The sequence below is a fragment of the Protopterus annectens genome, chromosome 9.part0, assembly GCF_019279795.1.
Source record: "Protopterus annectens isolate FY-2018-M chromosome 9.part0, PAN1.0, whole genome shotgun sequence".
NCBI lineage: Eukaryota > Metazoa > Chordata > Ceratodontiformes > Protopteridae > Protopterus > Protopterus annectens.
Genome location: NC_056743.1, coordinates 259,942,034 through 259,965,527, shown reverse-complemented (window position 1 = coordinate 259,965,527; position 23,494 = coordinate 259,942,034). Strand labels below are relative to the sequence as shown.

Below are 23,494 nucleotides of genomic sequence, written 5' to 3'. Positions count from 1 at the left end.
GCAGCCTTTCCCCTTTGTTTTGAGGATTGGGGTAAAAGGTAGGTAAGTGTATGGCTTGATTCAAAGCTACCCTGGATACCACTTTAGGCATAAATGACGGATTGGTTTGAAGGGAAACCCTGTCCTGATGGAAGATGAGAAAGGGCTGCACAGCCATGAGGGCTTGTAGCTCCGAAACCCTACGAGCTGAGGTAATGGCCAGAAGGAAAGCTGTTTTCCAGGACAAATATTGCAAATCTGTTGAGGCAGCTGGTTCAAAGGGAGGCAATGTTAATTTTTCTAGAATGTAATTAAGATCCCAGGCTGGCACTGGTTGTTTCCTTGGTGGTCTTATATTCTTAGCCCCTCTGAGGAACTGTCTTAAAAGTGGGTGAGAGAATAACGGTGGATCCATGTTGAATTCTGCAGAAATGGCTGAGGCATGGATTTTTATGGAGGAAAATGAAAGCCCACTGTTCAGCAGCTCAGCTAGATACTGTAATACCTGAGGCAAATTTAGTTTTCTAGGATCCTGGCCTTTTTTCTCATTCCAGGAGCAAAACCGTTTCCATTTTGCGGAGTAGGCCTTTCTAGTTGATGACCTTCTGGCCTCCAGAATGACGTCCTGCACCTCTTTGGGGAGTAGGATCTGTTGTGGTGTTAAGGAATTTTCCATGCAGCGAGATTAAGTGTTTTCAGCTGACTGTGAAGAGTTTTGTAGCTGTGCTGAGTCAGCAGAAGAGGCATTAGAGGTAGAAGCCAGGGAGGAGTATGTGTTAGGCTCCTCAGGAGTGGGTACCAGTGCTGTCTTGGCCAGTCTGGAGCAATCAGTATCATCTTCGGTCTGTCTGCTCTTGCTTTCAAGAGCACCTTGGGCAGAAGAGGCAGAGGTGGGAAAGCGTACACTCTCCATGCTGTCCAACTGAATGAAAGGGCATCCTCTCTCCAGGCCTTTGGATGGAAGGTCCTTGAACAAAATTTTTCCAATTGATGATTCCTGGGGGAGGCAAAGAGATCTAGGTCTGGCCATCCCCACGCTTGGATTATCTGTGTAAACACCTGAGGATGCAACTTCCATTCATGCGGATCTGTCATATTTCTGCTGAGACTGTCTGCCAGCGTGTTTTCCAAACCTGGCAAGTACTGTGCTTGAAGTTCGATTTGCCATTCCACAGCCAACTTCCAAAGTGTCATGGCTAGTCTGCACAGGGGGTATGAATGTGTTCCTCCTTGTTTGTTTATGTAACACATTACTGTGGTGTTGTCTGTTCTTATCAATAATTGTCCTGGATGCAGGAGGTCCTTGAATGCTGTAATTGCATTTACCACTGCTAGCATTTCTTTTTGGTTGATGTGAAGGTGGTTTTCCTTTTGGGACCATTTGCCCTGAATGCACCTGTCTGTCATGTGCGCCCCCCAGGCGTAATCTGAGGCGTCTGTTGTGATGACTTGATTTGCTTGAGGCTTGCAGAATGGGAGACCTGTGTTTGTTTGACATGCTTGGGCCCACCATAGAAATTCCTTTTGCAAACATGGAATTATTGGTATTATTGTTTCCAAATTGTGGCTGTGCTGAGACCATAGGTTTTTTAGGTACCATTGAAGTTTTCTCATATGCAACTTTGCACATGGGATTAAAAGAATGCAAGATGCCATGAAGCCCAGAGCCTGCAGGATTTTCCTTGCAGTAAGCCTGGTACAATTTGCTAGTATTTTGAAGTACTGTGTTAGTTGCCCCTGTTTTTCTGGCGTAAGGTAGGCCATCTGGGTGTTTGTGTCCAAGTTGGCACCCAGGAAAGTTATTTTCTGAGATGGTGTTAGCCTGGATTTCTCTTTGTTGATTGTGTATCCCAGAGAATTCAGTAACCATATTGCATAAGCCAGATGTTCCAGAAGTCTGCGCTTGCTGTCCGCTTGGATCAGGCAGTCGTCCAAATAAGGGTAAATTTGTATCCCTTGAAGTCTGCAGTAGGCAATTACTGATGCCAGGCATTTCGTGAATACTCTGGGCGCAGTAGATGAGCCAAAGGGCAATGCAGAGAATTGATAGTGGATTGAATCTGCAAGAAATCTGAGGTATCTTCTGCAGCTTTGTCTGATTGGGACATGCAGGTATGCCTCCTTGAGGTCCAATTTTACCAGCCAAAACCCCTTGCCCAGCATGGGAAGAAGCTGCTGTAATGTGAGCATCTTGAATTTTGGTACGAGTAGAAATGTATTTAGGATGGATAAGTCCAAAAATGGGTCTCTAGTCGGTTCCTTTCCTTGGTACCAGAAATAGTCTGGAATAAAAACCTTGACCTTGTTCGTGAGTAGGTACCTCTTGAATAGCTTTCATGTCCATGAGTTTTGAAATTTGTATTTGTGCCTCTGCCCTTTGATTGTGTGGCAGGTGTGGCATGCCTCTCATTTTTGGAAGAGTGTGAAAATGAAATCTGTAGCCTCTGTTTATAATGTCCAGGATCCATTTGTCTGTTGGGATAATATGCCAATTTCTTGTAAATAATGCCAGCTTTCCTCCCAAGGGAGCTGCCAGCTGAGACTTGCTTGGCATGAAAAGGAGGAAGTCATTGGGTTTGTTTTCTGTATTGTTGTGCACTGTCTTCGCCACCTCTTGGTGCTGGAGTTTGCCATTGTCTGCCTCTATATGATCCTTGAGATTGACCTCGGCCCCTTGTGTGCCTGTATCTACCTCTTTGGGACTTGTCCGTGGCTGGAAAGGACCAGTTTTTAGAAGGCCAATTTCTGCTAAAACGAGGTGGTTGTACCTGTAGAAAAGCCTTGACAGTTTGCATAGATTTAGCTTTTTCTTCCATTTTGTGTAGTATCTCCTCAGCATTAGTACCAAATAGTACATCCTTTTGTAAAGGAGCATCTAGTAGTTTAGCTTTAACATGATCAGGCAAGCTTTGTTCCCTAAGCCAAGCATGTCTACGAATGACTGAGCCTGTAACAGCAGCTCTACTTGAGGCCTCTAAGGCATCATAGTCACATTGTAAGGTGTGTTTACCCACTTGTTCTGCACTATGCATCATATCCTGCAATTCCTTCAAATCTGGTTGTTCAGGTTGAGACATTTTATTTCTTAATTGAGATAACAGAAACTGCTGGTATTTAAGCATATGGAACTGACAATTTAAGGCCCTCATGGCTAGGATGGCCGAGGTGTATACCTTTTTCCCCCACCTTTCTAAGGATCTAGATTCTCTTTCGGAAGGAAGTGGATTCTTGGCAGTAGAGGCCTTCATTCCCTTGGGGCCTTGAGAAATGGTTTCAGGGTCAGCATTATGGCTTTTGAAAAGAAATTGGTGAGAGTTAGGAACTCTGTAGTACCTATCAGGTTTGACTGGAGCAGGAGGCAGGGAATCCGGACTAAGACAAGCCTCCGAGTAAACATCATCAAGTATGTCCAAGACAGGAGGTATAGCCAGCGGTCTGTGTTGAGGTCGGTTTCCAATTTTTCGTAAATTCAGGAGCTGGCCGACCGGCACTTGCGAACTGCTTCTGCTTCGGGCACCGCGCGGCAAAAAAGACTGAAGAATATGGCGTTGGCTGTGTCTTATATACCCCTGTCGCACTGACGTCAGGAAAGAAAGCGACAACAACCGACGCCGGACCAAGACTTTGGAATTCGGCCGACCGAGGGACTGCCTAACGGCAGAGAACCCATATGTGATTACTGCAGCTGTATGCACGATGAACATCACTGATGAACTGACTTCTTTTGTTGAATATATTAATCAAAACACTGACTTCCTGGAAGTTAAAGTAAAATTCTCAACTACAGAAATAGATTTCCTAGATGTGAAGATCTGCCTGCATCCAACACGAAGATTAAGCACTGATATTTTTTAGGAAACCAACCTGGAATAATCACTGCCTACACAGGCAAAGTATGCACCCAAAGCATATTTTTAATAGTATTTATGAAAATCAAGTGCTACATGCTTCAAGACTTTGTACTGAAGGAGAAGATTTTGAATTCAAACAGGCTAGCCTTCTTGAGAACTTGAGAGATAGAGGTTATAAGGAGGGGAATTTAATTTTGAAAAATAACCCTGAAGAACTCAGGAGAAATAAAGGTAAACCCTACTTTTCATCTCAAACACTTTCCCTTTAACAGCTGCTTTCACCATCAGAGACAATGAGATGCAACTCAGGTGTATGTTGACCTACAGCAATGACAACTCACAAATTTGTGAAGTTATTAAGAGATTCTGGCTAGTATTAACCACTGACAGCAAGATTAAAAAAGTAATTGGTGATGTTTTCTCTTTAAAAATAAGAAAAATATCAAAAGACTTTAATGCAACAAGGATGGATTTGTTCGTAGAAAATGCTCTGAGAGGAAAGGCACGTTTAAGTGCCTTAGATGTAAAGCCTGTCCATATATAGACAGTGCCAATTCCTTCATCCATCCCATTACAGGAAAGGTATATTCACTCAACTGCTGTGCTGACTGTAACACCAAATACCTAATCTATTTAGCAACATGTTGTCATTGTGAGGTGTTCTATTATTGGCAAGACTAACCAAACATTTAAAGATCGAATCCGGAGACATCTCAGGGATATTCTACATAAAGATATGAATAATGCACTGGAAGCGCATCATTTTGATAATCCCACACACCACTTTAAGTTTAAAGCCCTGGAAGTTATGGCCATAACAAATAGAGCAGGTGACATTAACAACCGTACGGAGCTACGTGAGATCAGTTGGATCCTTTAGGACAACACACTCTACCAAACACTTTAACTCAGAATTATTTCAAACTGAGCTTAAAGCATGCAACTGAAACCCTTTAAAAACCCTTCCACTTGAAGAGGCTGTAAAGTAATTTAACTCTACATTCTCATCTATCCTGGATAAGCATGTTCCTAAACATTCCATCAGAATGAAGTCTAACCCAGCCCCATGGCTTTCTAATGAAACTAGAAATCAAATTATGCTTAGGAACAAAGTCTGGGCTAAATGGAGATCTAACAGAAATATCTCTGATCATCTACATTTTAGGCAGCTAAGAAATAGTACAAAAAAGGCAATACTTACAGATAAAAAAACTACTACTGTAAACTCCAACAAACTCATCAAAATAATCCTCAAAAGTTCTGGTCTTGCATTAATAAGCTCCTTTCCCCAGGTAACTCCCGAACACCCACCCCACTTGATGCAGATCCAAATACTCCCCATCAAACTGCCAATACATTTAACTCTTTCTTCACTGAGGCTATACAATCTCTAGCTAGTCAGCTTATCTCAGAAAACTCCAGCCTTCCCATCAACTTACCACACTCTATCTAAATTCAAACTACAACCCATCTCTACTTCTCTCATCTATAAATTTATTCAAAAACTCAAGCCATGTACTCCATCTGCTGACCAACTTCCTTCCCAATATCTCCAAAAAGCAGCCAAAGTAATTGCCTACCCTATATCTATCCTTATAAATAGGACAATCCAAGAAGGAACCATCCCAGATATTTGGAAAATCTCCCACATTATCCCCTTACATAAAGGTGGGAACTCTAATGATTACTCTAACTATCGGCCAATTGCTCTCTTATCACCCTTAGCAACAATTATGGAAAAATGCATTCACCAACAACTTTTACATCATCTCTCTCAACATAACTTAATAGCAAACTGTCAACATGGCTTTAGGCCATCACACAGTACCACTACTGCCCTTCTGTCCTTTACAGATATCAATAGAAACCGTAACAAAAACATCCTCTCATCTGCACTCTTTACTGACCTCTCTAAAGCTTTCGACATGGTAAACCATACCCTCAATCAATATTCTTGAATCTCCTTCCTTTGACTCTCTGGCCATTAAATGGTTTAGATCATACCTCAGCAACAGGCAGTCCTCTGGGAAAATCAAATTTCATCCTTTTTACCTGTCACCATCGGGGTCCCTCAGGGCTCCATTCTTGGACCACTTCTTTTCTCATTATTTATTAATGATCTCCATGTAGCAATGTCTTTTAAAACAGTGCCAACATAAAGAACTTGTTTTAATTCACTTTCAATATAAACAGATAGCGACTCAGTAATCCAATCTCTCCCTGATACAATCGGATGTAGTGGGGGGTCCTTCTGGTCTCTGTGAATCTTAGGCAAGCCATCTATGCTAGGAATCATAGGATTAGGGCAATCAAAAAAAATCATATAGTTCTTTGCTTAAACATTGCTCCATGAATAAATCATATAACTCTTGATGTACAATTTTAATCTTCATGGCCAGTTGCCATCTGTTCAATTTGGTGTAAGTGCGTCCATCCTCTAGCATTGCCATCATTTTGGCTTTATACCAAACAGCATCCATGATCACTATACAGCCACCTTTGTCCGCTGGTTTGATGACTATTATCCATAGTTCTTAGTTGCTGGAGTGCCTCTCTTTCTTTGCGTGTAATATTATGAAAGCTTCCATGGTTAGAGTGTATTCTCAATTTACTGACCTCGGCCTCACATAGTTTCAAGAAAAGTTCAGCTGCTGGAGAGTTTTCCGGTACAAAATTACTGAGTTTCCTAGGATAATTTACAACTTGTCTGCTATTGTCTCCAAAGATACATTTCAGTGACATATTCCTGCAAAAGAGTCTAATGTGTCTTTTCGGCTTTTCCCGGTTAGGGGTCGCCACAGCGGAACTCTGGTCCACTAATGATTGGCAGTAGAGTTTTACGTGCTGGCTTGCCGGGCCTAACGCACAACCTTCAACGAAGGAACGCCCGTTCACGCATGTCACCACACAGAAGATGCTCTAACTGAGAATCGAACGGGCAATCCGTCATAAATTCATTAAGGTCTGAAGATAAAGCAGGAATAAAACTCGAACCACGTCCTAATACTGAAATGTGTTCTGCACTCAGAGTGAAGTTTGATAGATTAACAACTAGACCCACATTAGATGCTTTCAAGCTGTCACCTTTTTGCGCTTGCGTTCTTGACTCTGTGTTCGAGTGTTTCTGTGGAGGGAGTGTTTTACAAAAACCGGTAGAGGCCAATTAGCAGTAGTGAATAAAGCTCCTTCTTTCGGTCTAGTTCCCATATCAAGATTGACACTAGATTCACATTGCTGCGGGTCAAGCCCTATGGTCATATGACTAGTTCCAGCTTCACTAGTATCAGTAGAGGCTGTACTGTCAATAGGGACCATTTGTTGAACCAGCTAAAGCATGCAGACTTGTTGCAGAAGTACGATTCTGCATATCAGGGATATGATTCTGTATTTCTACTTGACCCTGTCCTTCAGTATGTTTAGAGGTGGTGTAATCCCTGTGTGTTTAGATTTCTCTCCGAGATCTACTCCGACCCCTATTACCTCTTGGCACTCCTTCATTGATCTATCTTGGCCATTCAAAGATGTGACCATTTTTGAAATCTTTACAGTCATGCGCCAACTTCTTGGTTTTAATCTGTCTGAGCTTGTTATCATAGTTTTTTAAATTAGTTTGCAAAAGTTCTAATTTTTGCAGATGTGTATCTTGGAGATCCATATATTCCGAAGTCACTTGCTTACTGGCAATTAATGTTGCTATGCTTTCTTCTTCAGGTTTGAAATACTCTACCAGTAGATGCAAATACTTCTGGCTAGTCTCCAGATTAATTGCTTGCGACATGGCAAGCAGATCTGGATAGGTATTCCCATAGCTAGGAAGACATTTAACACGCATGCCTCTTGGTACAAGTTTATGGTGGATGCAGGTTTCTAAATGGAAACGTTGCCATTGCAAACGTTTGAGTGTGAAGGCAGCGTTCTCAACTTCACGAAAAATGGTTAAAAAATCAGTATCATCTGCCGGTAGTACTAAAGAATTGATTTCTTCAGTTCCCAAGTTCATTTGTATAAATGGATTTGCTAACTCACCGGCTAAACTAGTAAAGGTACAATTCTTCTTTCGCTCTTTATTAATTGCTTCAGACATGCGCGTTGACTGGAAGAAAAACCGATAATGAATAATGAGAAAATACTTCCAAACTCCGCTAAAGGTGTCGAAGACAATAAAACAGCAACAAGAGAAAAAGACTTAGAAACACCACCATGGCAATGCAGTTCTTGAACTTCTTAATATCCCAGTCAGGCAATCCAGTAGGATAAAAATATTTATTAAATAAACGAATATTCAAATAAAATAACATCGGATGAGCGCTTTCGGCTATTCAGCCTTCATCAGATCATAAAACTTATTACTGCTTTGCGTTTAAAAAGAGTAGCTTAGCCAATCATTTTTTCTTTTCTGACATCCTGGTAAACTAATAGCCAAAGGTTATAACTATAATACTGATTTCCTATAGGAAGAAAAACGGAGCCATCAACCAAACAAATTGTCAAATAATGCTCCATTTAACAATCTTCATAGCCAGTAAAGCAACTCAACTGCTATGCTGACTGCAACACCAAACACCTAATCTATTTAGCAACATGTTGTCATTGTGAGGTGTTCTATATTGGCAAGACTAACCAAAGATTTAAAGATCGAATCCTGTGACATCTCAGGGATATTCGACAAAGATATGAATAATGCACTGGCAGCGCATCATTTTGATAATCCCACACACCACTTTAAGTTTAAATCCCTGGAAGTTATGGCTGTAACAAATAGAGCAGGTCACATTAACAACCGTGTGAAGCTACGTGAGATCAGCTGGATAGTTAATTTACAAGCCCACCACCGACCCGGCTTAAACTCTGTTGTTCCATTAAAACAATTGAAAGCTAGAAGGAACGTTATTGGTCATTAATAAAAGTCAGTTTTTTCCCCCTGAAGGTTTGTTTGGAGAATGAATTGTACTCTATCCAATGAAGAGCCACTTTAAGCAGCGTCTTCACCAACTTATACCATAAAGGTGAATGGAAGAAGAACAGTGACTGCTGTGCAACTTTAATTTCGGATTGGTTATGAAAAGGGAAATTCCTTATTGATTGGAGTGTACGTCGACCATACACTTAGCCTATGACTATGCATATCATCCAGTAAGGAACCAGCGCTACTATTATAGCTATTGGTTAGTTGCTCTATCTAATGGCCGTTTTGGGCCAATAGTGGAGGAGGTGTGTTGGAGGAATGAGTGGCGATTGGCACATGTTTTTGCCATTCGATTGGATGTGAGCCCTTTTGGGGAACTGATGCCATTGGAGTGTTTCTTCATTGTGTAGATGCCTCTGTGGATCTATGGTGAATGAAGCATTTTTGTTCATTTGCCTGATCTCAACCAATAAGGAACCAGCTTTATTTCCGCTTTGTCCTTTGACGGGCGATAAGTTTTCATGTCGACCAAGAGTTACTATACCACATTTTATACATATATGCTATGCTATTATATCATCCAGTAAGGAACAGCGCCATTACTACAGCCATTGGTCAGTTGCTCTTTAAAATGGCCGTTTTGGGCCAATAGTGGAGGAGGTGTGTTGGAAGAATGAGTGGCGACTGGCATGTGATTCTGCTGTTCGATTGGATGTGAGCCCTCTTGGGGAACTGGTGCCATTGGTGCATTTCATCATTGAGTAGACGCCCCTGTGGATCCATGGTGAATGAAGCGTCTTTTGTTCATTCGCCTGATTTAAACCAGTAAGGAACCAGCTTTACTTGCGTTCTGTCCTTTGATTTGTCATAAGTTTTCATGCCAACTAAGAACTTATATACAACTATCCATGGGATAGATTATATACATATTTTTATATTTTTAGATACTTCTACATTTTTCTCCTTGCATTTTGATCTGTGAGGAGTTATGCTTATAGTTATCTGGAGAATCGCTACTCCAGCAGTCATCGTAAATTTTAGATGAAGAGATGTGTATGTAGTGGCTGATGTGCGATCTTGTCACTTGACTGTCTATGGGGAGTTGGCGCTATTGGTTTGTCACTCCTTATAGCAGCCCTTGTTGACCTCTGACAGTATCTCTGCTTAGGGGCTTGGAGAGTGGTTTTTTTAGTGATCGCTACAAGCTCCTATTGGAGGAGGTGTGCACACAGTGTATGATGTGCAACATTGCCATTTGATTGGCTATGCTTACTACAGAAGAGCTAGAGCTATTGGTTAGTTATTTTATTTTGTTTTACATAATAGTTTTTGTGAACCAATGATGTGTATACAATCCTGTTGCTTTACTGGCTATGAAGATTGTTAAATGGAACATTATGTGACAATTGGTTTGGTTGATAGCTCCGTTTTTCTTCCTATAGGAAATCAGTATTATAGTTATAACCATTGGCTATTAGTTTATCAGGATGTCAGAAATGAAAAAATGATTGGCTAAACTACTCTTTTTAAATGCAAAGCAGTAATAAGTTTTATGATTTGATGAAGGCTGAATACCTGAAAGCGCTCATCCAATGTTATTTTATTTTGTATTTTGTTTTATTTGAATATTCGTTTATTTAATAAATATTTTTATCCTACTGGATTGCCTGACTGGGATATTAAGAAGTTCACAAACTGCATTGCCGTGGTGGTGTTTCAAAGTCTTTTTCTCTTATGACTAATATACCAGTTGTTGGCCTGTATGAGACCATTCTGCAGTATACTGACATCACTTGGGGATTCAATGATTGCACCTAGTTTGCAGTCGTCTGAAAACATGGTCAGCCACAACCCTTTAGTTTTGACCTGAACTTCTGAGAAGTATATGCCGAACAGTAGGGGGCTCAGCACTGACCCCTGTGTCACCCTGCTGGTAAGAGGTCTCCTGGTTGATGTGGAGTCACCCACTTTGATAGTGTGTGTCCAGTTTATGAGCCAGTTGGCAACCCATCTCACAACAAAGGCGTTTACATTCAGTTTTCCAAGTTTATCGGTAATGCCTGAATGTGGGATTGTGTCGAAAGCCTCTGCCAAGTCGAGGTATGCTGTGTGCACATATTTACCCTCATCAATGGCCTGGGTCACACTTTCAAAGAAATCCACCAGATTTAACAGCCAGGATCTGCCCTTCACGAAGCCAAATTGGGTAGGAGTCAAGGTTTGGAGGTCACCTATGTCTATTTATGAGGTCCATAATGATATGTTCCATGGCTTTACAGATGAGGCTTGGTCAGGCTTATGGGTCTGTTGCTAGGCCACCTCTGTGGAGGGGAATAACTGTAGCTGTTCTCCGTTGCGCAGGAACAAAGCCTGTGGTTATGATGTGACTGAAAAGGATACTTAGTGGTAAGGCTAGTTCATGTTTTAGCCTGTTTAAAAGACAGCCTGGGATGTCATCTGGTCCCATAGTGGCAGTATTCTATGTATTGTATAAAGTTTTGAGGACCTTAGCAATGGAAACATGTCGGTTAAGTTGCTATCCTTTCAGGAAGGAAGGTAGTTTTGTGAATCCCTTTAGTCAGCAAATACTATGCTCTCAAAATCTTTGACACTTTTCAATGCACCCGTATCAACATTTACTTCCAAATCTCAGTATTTATTGCTAAGGACATCACTGGTATTTGTGTACAAAATGACTAAACTGTGAAGGTCAACTGGTAAACCTATATTCACTGAATGGGATGCAATAGGTACAAGCTGCAAAAAGAAATTAACATAACTATGACCTAACTAGGAAGATGAGAAGTTAAAATTAAAACGGATCACAATTTATAGCACTAATACAGAGGAACACACAGATGGAAGCAAGACTACGATCTATCAAGATATCATTCATTCTCCTTTTGCTTCTTGTTAGCTACGTACACAAACTGTTAGCAGCTGAACAAATTAGCCAAAGTATCATAGTGAATTTGATGTTCCATTACATTACAGCAGTACAAAGCGATTACTTATATTTAAGTGTTATGACAGAGTACTATGTTACTTTATGAATATTTTCCAATAATGAAATGTATAAATGTACAAATCTAAACTAAACTGGAAGCCGTCTCTCTAGCTTCTTTAAGGTTACTGGAGACCACTATGTAATGTTTGAAAAATCAAACAGCACCTGAAGGACTGAATGTGATCTTAGAGAAAAGGCAATTAAACATAAATGGGAAAAACACTGAACTGGTTTTAAGATGTAGACGTATTATAGTCTCTCACCTCTTAATGCTGACCATTGTTGTATTTTGCCCTGCTTTCTTTAGTACTTCATTCCATTCTTCATCATCACCTCGGATCATGTACCTAAAAATTAGAAGGATAAACATTTGTTACTAGAGCACACATGAAGCTTCTCAAAATAGCTAATAAATTTACAGTTTTGATGAAATTGCTGTTAACGAAAGTCATGCTAAGACCACATGCACGTAAAACTAGTACAGCTGCATAATATCCAAGCGTTAGTCCCAATTCTCCAGGCCCCTGTACATCAAATTCTTATTCAAATGACTGATTTTTGTCCCCTTCACTCTCCCTGCATTATTACGTTTTGGTTTTGCATGCAGTAGAACCTGTAGCAGTCCCACATCTCTCTGATGATTTTGCAACATTTTGGTAAGCAAACATATCAAGGCTTACTTTACTTGTGAGACTAATTACTGAATAGGCTACAGAAGAATGCAGGGAAAGGCAAACAAAAAAAGTCAGAAGTTGCTATAACTTGACTTCACCACCAAGGTTAACACTGGAGGGTAAAAATTAATGCAGTGTTTGAACACCTCACTACTATTCCGAATTTCTGTATTTAAAGCAATTTTTTAAATGTACTTCTTAATGGAGTAAACATGTTAAGCATAAATGCTTATTTTCAGAAGCAACCAAGGAGCACTCACTGGTATATTAATTTGCTCAGAATCCCAAAGGAAAGCAAGTGGAGACTAACACAAGCAAACTCAAGTCTGCCTGTTACCGGCTCACAGACTCAGAGACATAATCCTCTAGGCCTAAACTGCAAAATGAAAAACCTGGTTACGTGAAAAACATCTTGGAAAGCTGTAGGAACACACATATATAAACACAAATCCACAAAGTCCAAGGTAAAAATCACAAATAAAGGCACAAGGTACAGTCCCAAAATAAGGTCACCACAACAGTTCCAGGAATGGCTGTATGAGCGCTTTCATTCCTTTATTCACAATAAAACACGGAACTTCATCAGATACAATTAGTTACATCATTTCCCCTTCATTAATTACTGTTTTTACAAATCATATGACTTTTCATTCATTAAAACAACATTTTTTAAAAGCTTCCTAAGAGCTTCATTTATTTGATCCTATAACCCCGCTACTTCAAATTTAATAAAATATATACATAATACACACACAAACCTAAAACATTGTAACCAATTTAATACATTATATAAATATTATATAAATATTATACAAATATTCTATAAATATCATATAAACATCAATATAAATATCATATAAATTCATAATGCCCTCACTCCTGGTGATTCTTGAAAATAATTACTTTGTTTTAATTATTTTATTTTAAATTTTGTCCGCTCTCATTTAATACACTACTAATAGAAATCCTATCGTTTAAACTAGGTTCTTTGGTAGAATTTAATAGAACCTGCCAGTAAGCTTCCCTGTACTCTAGGAAATTAGACCAGTTACCCCCTCTCTCCTGTCTCTAACTTTTCCAAAACACAACATTCTAAACTTCATGAAATCATTGCACACAGAAGAATGTCTAAACAAAGCATTGGTATCATCACATCTACGAAAAGCGTAATTATGTTGGTAGATTATTTTCCTCAACTCATTCTCAGTTTTTCCTATGTAATAGGCATTACATGTTTGGCATAGGGCAGCATAAACCACTCCCTTTGTCTTACAACTGTAATTCCCTTTAATCGGGATAACCCTTTTGTAACCTTCTATCACTACATTCTTGGTCTCGTAAATGAACCTACACTCTTTACCATGCCCACATTTGGTCATCTTCCCCAAAATTAATCCTTCACAATTTTCTTTCCTCTTTTCAAACAAGGATTTTAAGTTGTGCCCTTTTCTATATACTATCTTTGGCTGTACCCCCACTTTATCAGAGAGTCCAAATGCTCCAAAAACCCCTGTCCAGTTTTTATCCATTATCTTTTTAATCTCTGGTGAATATTCATTAAAAGTCATAATACAACAACATGAGTCTACCCTACTTTCTTGACTCCCCACCACTACTTCAGGATTTTTCAGCATAAAAAGACACAAAAAGCTGGTCTGACTTTCTAAATTATTTTGCCCTGTGGAGGTAAAAACAATTGTCTGTGTACGTCAAGGAGGTGTACCATGTACTCTCCTTTATTTGTAAAATCTGGAAAGAAAAATGGCAAGTGAATGGACTGGTTAATGTTATTTTCAGAAGCTACTTTAGGTAAAAAGAAGGGTTAGTCCACAGAGGAAACCCTATATTTGTGGAAAATAATGTAAGAAGCTCTTGCTTCTCTTGCTCTTGTTTTATTAAAACAGTTTTAATACATTTTTAGTATTTTTTAACTATTTTAATGATTCAGGGAAATTTATGTAACTAGAAGTGATATATACATATGTATTTTTTAACTTGGGATCAGTATTTTTAAGAAAATTATGTATTTTAAATCAATTACAACTTGAATTGTGATGCAAACTGATTGGTTAATTTTATTTTAAATGTTCATATAAATACACCTACTTTGTAAATGGCTTACACTACTGAAGAAGTTGGCGACGAAAACGTTTTGTGGAATACGTTATTTGGATTGTTCTTGTTTCACTAACAGCCTGCAGTTGTTTGGTGGTGTTCCTATTGAGGTGGTTGGACCAATAAAGCATCTTTATATTTCGGGACCTGGATTTATTTGTACTTGGTAAAACAGCAGTTGTCTTTTATTTACAAGTTTATTTTCAGAAGCTACATTAGGTAAAAAAGAAGGGTTAGTCCACAGAGGAAACCCTATATTTGTGGAAAATAAGAAGCTCTTGCTGAAAAAACCTCAAGTTCTGAAGTTCTTTTTGCTGAAGTTACAGTTCTCAAGAAAGCAGTCTTCCATACAGAAATTTTGGATCAGATTCGTCTGAAACTTCAAAGGGTTTTTGTGTCAAACCTTCAAGTACTACAGTAAGAACCCAAGGCAGTGAGTGATGATCCTTTATTAGAGGCCTTAGTGGAAAAATGCCTTTCCTAAAAGTTTTACACAATCTAGAGAAGCTAAGGAAAAAGATGTATTCCCTGTGTGAAAATTTGAAATTGCTGCCAAATGAAGTTTAACTGTACAGAAACTAGCACCATCTTTGAAAAGAGTTGTCATAAACTGAAGAACAGCCAAAATTGGTGCAGGAAAAGGATCAATGTCCTTATCTGATAACCAAATAGAGAATCCCTTCCACTTGCTTCTCTAAATTTCTTTGGTAGAAACCTTTTGAACCTTTTGAGAAACCAACATAATGTCATGAACTGGGGAAGAAAACCTGGACTGCCCTAACTATTACTGGACGTGGATAAACCATGTGGTCACAACTTGATGGCCTGAATGTTGGAGTGCTGAATCCCCGATAGGTGAGAGTGGAGATCCTGAGTGAGTTCCAGCATCCATGGAGGATAATGAAGTTGATACCATAGAAAAGTTTATTTGTCAAATCCAAAAGGAGGCAGTGAGGATTAGTGAGCTCTTCGGTCTGCTTGCCGTCTGCAAAAAGCTTGGAATCAGGGGAAGAGAAGGATAAGCATAAAGGAGACCCGAGGACCAAGCGTGAAGAAGAGCATCTCTTGGTGACTCCCCCTGACCACCCGTTCAGAGTGAAGTACTTTTTGCATTTGTTGCTGAAGAGAGTGGCAAATAGGTCGAAGCAAGGATGGCCCCAACTCCTCAAAATTATATTCACTACCGACTGAGAGACCAGTCGTTAAGCATGAGAATGGATCTGCTTAGTTTATATGCAAGCACATTGGTTTTCTCCGGGATGTGCATCACAATAGTAAAGCAGTCTGATAAGATCATTCATTACCAAACCCTCATGGCCTCTCTGCAAATGGGATAAGATTGGGTTCCTCCTTGCTTGTTGATGTACCAGGCTTCAGAGATGTTGTCAGTCTGAAATGCAATAGTCCTCCAGGGAAGGGCATCTTGAAATGCCTGGAACGCTAAAAGGACTCTAGGATACTGATATGCAGCTGGGTCTCTTGAGGGACCACTTGTTTTGGGCAGTTCTTCCCAAGAAATGCCCCTTCCATCCCAGGTGAGAAGCGTCCATGGTCACTGTGGTCACTGGGTTCAGTAGAACAAAATGGTATGCCCAGAAAAAGATTGATCGTATCCACCAGTGAAAGTGTCGCCTGCAAATCAGGGTGAGTTTTACTTGAAAAGACAGGGATTGATGTAGAATAGATCACTGTACAGTTAGAATCCACTGGAGAACTCACATCAAGAAGCACATCAGAGGTGGTAATACTATGGCAGCTGCCACTGACCCAAGTGCTTGAAGCACTAACCTTGCTAGGGGAGATGAATGAGAATGAATAGACTGAACCTGACTTCTGGTAGAAGTCATGTGGTGGATAGGCAAAGATGCTATTTGTGTAGATGTGTTTAAAACTATTCTAATGAATTCCACACAACATTTATCGTAATGTCCAAAGAGTTACAAATCTGGAGCAAACAGTCCCTGCCATGGTGAAGTTGATGCTTGGATGGGGTGGTTAGAAGCCAGTTGCCTAGATATGAAAACACATGGAATCCCTTCAGTCTCAAGTGAGCTGCAACTACTGCCACACATTTAGTAAACACCCTGGGGGAGTGTGGGAAGTCTAAAGGGCAGAGCTCTGAACTGGTAATGACTGGATCCCAGCTGAAAGCAGAGATGTCTTCTGGAACATCTGTCTATTTTCATATGACAGTTTGCATCCTGAAGATCTACAGAGCACATCCAATTGTCCTTGTGTAGGAAGTGACCATTCAGAACTTTACTTTCTTTCCATACTGGTTCAATTTGCTTAGAACCAAAATGGGCCTGAGGTCCCCTGTTCTCTTTGGCACTAAAAAGAAGCATGCATAATTTCCAAATCCTATCTGGTCTGGTGGGACTTTCTGGATTTCTTGTCCTGCTGCCTTCATCTGACTGGTTGGAACGTCTGGAAGTGTGTTCCTTTGACCATGAGTAAAAAGGGAAAATAGTAGGCAATAACTCCAGATATTATTCTTAGCACCCATGAATCTTTTGTGATGTTTGTCCTGACGTTCAGGTACAGAGAGACTCTACGCCCAACTGTCTCCAGAGTAGGACACTTGGGCAGCCCTTCAGGAGCACTGATAGGGCCTGTCCAAATAGGAATCTCTAAAGCCCTGGTTTTGCAGGCCTCCTCTGCTTCTAGAGTGATGTCTACAATTAAAATTTCCTCCTCTGTCTCTGGAGAAATTTTCCCCAGGCAAATCTTGGAAAGGTCCCCGAGATGTGTGGAACCACATTTTCTTACTGCCTCTCTGCTTCCTAGAGAAGGCCCACTGAGGCATAGAAAACTTCATACCTATGGCATATAGCCTTTCCATCTTTTTCACTGTGGGTAAGCATATTCTTTATGAAAGACCACACAAGAAAGTGCCATCGAATGGGGCATTAATAAAGGATGTTAAAAGGCTCCACAAAGTCAAAAAGTCGCATCTAGGCATGTCTCCTTATGGTGATGCTTGAACCAGCTACTCATGAGGTACCTTCAGCTGTATGAGAGATTAACCTCATCGAAGAGTTTGATATGGATAAGAGAGTGGCCAGTTGAGACAATATGCTTTTGAATTCCTCAGCAGACGTGGACTATTTGAAAGTTCCTTAGTCAGATCTCTCTGAAGTCTAGTAAAATGCACCAGGTAGTTCAGTGACCTCAGGCCGAAGGTAGCTGAGACAAACACTCGCTTTCCAAATCTGTCCAAAGTCCTAGACTCTCAGGTGGAAAGACAGCAGAGCTTTGTTCTGCTAGCTCTTTCTTAGTGGTTGCTGCCACCACTACAGCATCAAATGGTGCTTCTTTGCTCCAGTGGGGTCCATCTGCAGATGGTGCCAAGAACGTGTCACGGTACTTGGGAATGGGCTTGACAGTATCCAGCTTGTTCCATGCCCGGTGGGAAACCAGGTCAATTAGTTCATCTGCAGGGGGAGTGGTCCAAGACGCAGACGGACCAGAAACAAAAGCCTCCAAGAACACCGATTCTTCGGGAGAAGGAGCTTGGGATGATCAACCACCTTTCTGCTTTATAACCTCTAGAGCATCTCCAAAGGAGATGTCATCCGGTAGTGATCTGGGGGATCCTTCTCCATCAAAATCGGTGTCTTCTGTAAGAGACTCCAATAGCGAGTCTGTGCATCTCCTTTTACATATTTCTCTTCCAAGGACCCTCTTCATGTGATGTTCTGGAGAGGTGTCAGAAGAGAGCGGAAGTTCCTCTACTGGAACTGTCTGAAGCCCGTTGGAACTGGCTGTCCTTCTGGAATACGCCTGAGTGACTGAGCTCAGAATCTGTAGGAGCAAAGAGGTAGGATCCCAAATAAGAGAAGATGGTTCTCTCTGGAGAGAAAAAGCCCTTTCCACCACCTTGAAGGCTGAGGGTGCAAGAGAAGCCCTGACCCGCTCCCTTTGAGCCAAATAATCTGAAGAAAGTAGATCATGGTCACCTCTGGATCCAAGCCTCAAGAGAAGAATCAGATCTGAGCTGTCTAGGGCTGAAGCTCTGAAGGGAAGGGCTGGATCTGACAACACTGGAGCAAAGCCCACCTCTTCGGATCTGACACTGACACTTTGGCTTGGAGACCTGTTCTGATCTGAGGGTATCGGAGAAGAACCAGTCAGGGAAACAGAGTGCAGGAGGAAACTTTTTTTGGATCCAATGCCGAACCTCTAGGGGATTTTGGATTCTCAGGCTCTGAAACCAATGGACTTTGTACACTCACTGATCCGGTAAAGGGCAGAACTGGTAGGACCCCCATCTGGATCTGTGCTCTGAGGAATTTTCACATCATCCTATCCACATCTGCTATTAAACTTCTGGAGGACCTAGGGGATGCTGTGGAAGGGGGCCTGGAATGTTTCTTTGGAGTTTGAAGAATTGTGCAGGCAAGTGGGCGAAATGGGCTTTACCATGTACTCAAGAGTATGGCTCTTACAAGATGTACTTGGCTTTGGATCCAAATAAGAATCCAGCATGGATGTTATTGGTGAAGGAGAGATAACTATCGGAGCCTAACCCATGGGATCCAAGGATTGGCCGAGAGACTTGGAATACGAAGATGTCGGACCCACAATTTTTCTTACTTTTTCCCTAGGCCCCGATGAAGACCTAAGAGATTTTGGTGTAGACCTTCTCTTGTGCTATAAAGAAACTACTTTGCTGGATTTTGAAGGGGGTTGAGCCCTGGAAGATGAAGTAGCAGGAAGTAAACCTTTCAATATAAGCTTATTATGCCTATCAGCCAAAGCTCTAGGATTATAAGTATAGCAGACTGTACAGGCTGTATTTAAGTGGTCAGGACCAAGACAATAAATGCACTCCTTGTGGGCATCTGAGTTTGGGATCTTATGCCCACAACTGCATTTTTTAAAGCCGGTAGGTTTGTCAGACATGGTAACTAGGAAAAACTTGCAGATAAACTATACAGAATACAATAATATATATTTTTTTTCATCAGAGAAGAATAGAAAAGGATAAAAGTTACCAACAATGGTAATAAGTCGAAATACCTGATCAAAAATTAGGTAAAGAAAAGTACCAGCAATGGTATGAAGCACTACTAAAAAATTAGTAAAGAAAAAATTAATAGAAAAGATATCTCTAATGCTAGCGACGGCTAACAGAGAAGTAGTAAGGAAAGGATCGGATCTGCAACCCATAAGTGAGGAAGAATGAAAATGACATCATTTTGGTTATTTCCACAGCACTGCCTGTAATTCTGAGATTCTTCTGGGTGAAACAATACTCACTAGTAGACCTCTCTTCCAAGAAAAGCATTAAAGAAGAGGAGAAAAGATGATGTTTGCTCATGGCCAGTTTGTCTACAACAAAATCAAGGTCCCAAGGAAGTGAGATAGCTCTCCTTAGTGGTCAGAAAGGGAGATCACCTTTAGGTACAGTGTTACCAATATGTGGTTCATCAAAGGCATATCAAAAAGAAGACATGTTGATATTGTGGAGTCATGTACCTTAATAAAGCAAAAGAAAAATTCTGGTGCAAAAAAAATCTGACACATTAAAAAGTAAAGCGATAGCCCTGTGCGAATGAGGTCCTGGTAGATCTTGCTGCAACAGATGGCGAATGCCCTCTGCTTTGCAATACAAGATGTCTCTGTACTAGGTTCTTGGCCTCATTCTTACTGTTTCACATATCCTCAGAAAACAGGTGCATAACAGAAAAAATTCCAGATAGCAGTCTGAGGCCCTGATTGTTAAGGTACATTAGAGTGCCCGAGTGCTGCATTAACATGTCAGATACCAGATACAAGTGTATACAGGTTCCTTCCCCATTTGCATCAGCCAGTGTTCCATGGACAAGAAAGGGAACAGCAAATCTGTCTGGGTCTCTCCATGCTCAACTTCAACAGTACCCTTGGGTAGAAGGTGTCTGGGTCTCTTCATGCTCAACATGAACAGTACCCTTGGGTAGAAGGGGTATCAGTATGCAAAAGGAATCAGCCTACCCATAGAAAACAGGCATCAGGTACCAATGCGTTTGTGCAAGGAAACCTTGAACAGACTTTTGGAAATTTTTAGAAATCTATCTCCAGTACTCTTCATTTTTCTGATGGCCTTCATTAGATGGATCTGCTGATGTGCACTGCATGGCTGCTGAACATGTCTGCCAGCTGGTGTGGCGAGGTCTCAGAGGTAATGAGATGCCATACGATTGTAAGGAAAAGTTCAAGGATTACATGGCTGGCTTGCTGACTGAGTATGAGTTGGTCATCCCTGTTTTCATACCATGACTATGGTGTTGTCTGGGGTTAAATGCATAATTCCTGGTTCCCAGATTGACCTGAAAGATCTTATATATATATATATATATATATATATATATATATATATATATACCCACACACACACATATACACATATATATACACACACACATATATATATATATACACACACACATATATATATGTGTGTGTGTGTGTGTATATATATATATATATATATATATATATATATCTATATATATATACACATATATATGTCTGCATGTCATCCTCGCAGTCGAGTAACGTTTAAAGACATGCAGGTAGGTGCGTGTGTGAATGGGTGTGCCTTCCTTGAAGGCTGGGAGTCGGGCTGGCAAATTGGCACCATAAAAATCCACTGCTAATCATTAGTGGACCGGTGTTGCACTGTGGCGACCCCTCACCGGGAAAAGCTGAAAGACAAACAACATATATATATATATATATATATATATATATATATATATATATATATATATGCAGCTGCCACTGTATGAGGTTCAACATATTTTTCAGATTCCACTGTACGAGGTTCAACATATTTTTTCACCTTGAAGTTGCATGTATGATTCCACCATGCTTCAATGCTTCAAGCCGATGCATCCATGGGAAGTTGGTTCTGTCAGGGATGCTGAAAAAGACATTCCTGCATTCACCCAGACTGAAATGTCTAACATGCAAACATTTTATGAATACTTAGCAAGACTGGCAGTTCCTTCTTGGGGAACTGGGGGGAGGGGTTGAGTCCATAAATTATTTAGGTACCATCAGATTATCTGCATGCAAAAGCTTGCCAAGGACACCATTAGGACAATGGGTGCCAGTAACTTTAGGGCTCTGAGAAATTCCTTTACAGTCAGACATCCTTTAAGACACTTCTAGGAAACCATCCCAAAGAAAAGTCACCTTTTCAGACAGCAGGAAAGCACATCCAGGGTAGTCCCCTGGAAAACTTTTTATGTACTAGGCATCAAACTAATCTTGAGAACATTTAATGAACTTTCCAAGCTATGGAGACAAATGAGAGTAAAAAGAAGGTTTCTCTTGCAGTTTCTCCCTGGGTAGAAAATGCAGCAGACAGTCAGATAGGTATGGATAAATGCAGATGCACTTTGTCCTCAGGAAGTCCACCTCCAAGGCCAGGAATTTTGTAAAAACCTTGTGAGCAGTGGAAAACCAACAACACAAGGAATAAAACTGGAAAAGACAGTCCCCTGCCTTGAATGAAATCTCCAGTGCTGTTTGCATATAAGTATATTCAAATAACCACATCTGAGATAAGGACAGACTATAAAGGCCTAAGACATCAGCAAAAGGAGGAGGAACTGCAAGGTGAGTATTTAGCATTTTTGCACCTTGAAACCTTGATTCAGTATTGAAAGGGTAGAACAGGCCTCCACTAGCCATCATTTTTTGAGACAAAAAAAAGAGTTCTGAAGTAGTTTGGTAATTATTAATCTAGATTTGTTACACAGACTTGGATGATTTCTTAAAGTTTAGTACCTGTTGTGACGGCCGTGCCCTGGCCCAGCAATCAAGGAGCCTCAATCCTTACCAATAACACCATATACACATGTGTCATAAACACGTGTCTCATATAAGAGGAAAGGATAACAAATACACACAGTAAAGTACAATTTCCCTTAAGTGCACACAGAGAATACGGTCAGTCTGGGGCTGGTTGCTCCCTTGCTCCCCAGGTCCCCATTAAGACTCCCCACTGGCACAACTATACAGTCCAGATCTCAGCCTAGCTGGCAAGCTAACCTCCAGTATCCTCTCTGTCCCACCAGTGCTTCGTGTCCCTGCCCAGGTAGCTGACACCCACCCACACACTTTGAGATAAGAATTTATACGACTTCACAGACTCTCCTGGGAAAGGCTGACACAGATTCTCCAGTTGTGCCCCTTTACCCAGACTATACGGTAGTAATTACTGCCACCACCAGCTAACAATTATCATCTACACAAAGGCCCTTAAAAGGGTGTCCAGTTATTACTGTGCAATATTATTATCCAGTTGGTAAGTGTGACTAATCAGTATAAAGCTTATTAGAGTGGCTTTGTACAACAAACTATAAATATGCAATGTACTCTAGAGCTTACCTCTTCACAAACCAGCCACAGGTAGAAGGTTTTTAAAATATTTAATAATAATCAAAAACACAAGACAATACTACTACACCACAGTGCTATCCAAGAGTTCAGAGATCACATAGAAACTTAAAATAATTCTGTAGTACAGTTCTGACATAACAAAAAAACACAAGTCTAATCTTTATAGTCCTAGCTATTTTTTACAAGAAAACATACTTCTAAAGTAACTTACTTTCATAGAGCAAGGCGGTGCTGAGGTTGGATATCAAGAGAAAATGCTCAGTCTCTCTCTGGTCAATAGTTTAAAATCACTAACAACCATTTCTGCTGGGCCCTCCCAGATTACATCATTTTGACACTTAGGTTTTTTCCAAGTATACACATTACATCATTTTGACACTTAGTCTGGAGTTTCCAGGCCAACAAGCTATATTTAACAATCTAACACCTGCTCAGGAAACTACAACAATAAAAGACATTTCACACGTACACTCTAGTACCTTAAGTTAAAACAATAGAAAGAATGCGTTCAGCTAGCCTCTTCGGCACCACTACCCAGATCAAAGGGTATACAAGACATAATTTTAAC

At 40.5% G+C, this 23,494-nt stretch overlaps 1 protein-coding gene across 1 annotated transcript in view; it reads right to left on the bottom strand.

Moving 5' to 3' along the window:
* NAT10 (N-acetyltransferase 10) overlaps positions 1-23,494 on the bottom strand; it is a 1,889,152-nt gene that overhangs the window by 60,752 nt on the left and 1,804,906 nt on the right. Inside the window, exon 28 of the mRNA XM_044082846.1 lies at positions 12,007-12,090. Within this exon, the coding sequence (XP_043938781.1) occupies positions 12,007-12,090 (84 nt within the window). The remainder of the gene's footprint in view (positions 1-12,006; positions 12,091-23,494) is intronic.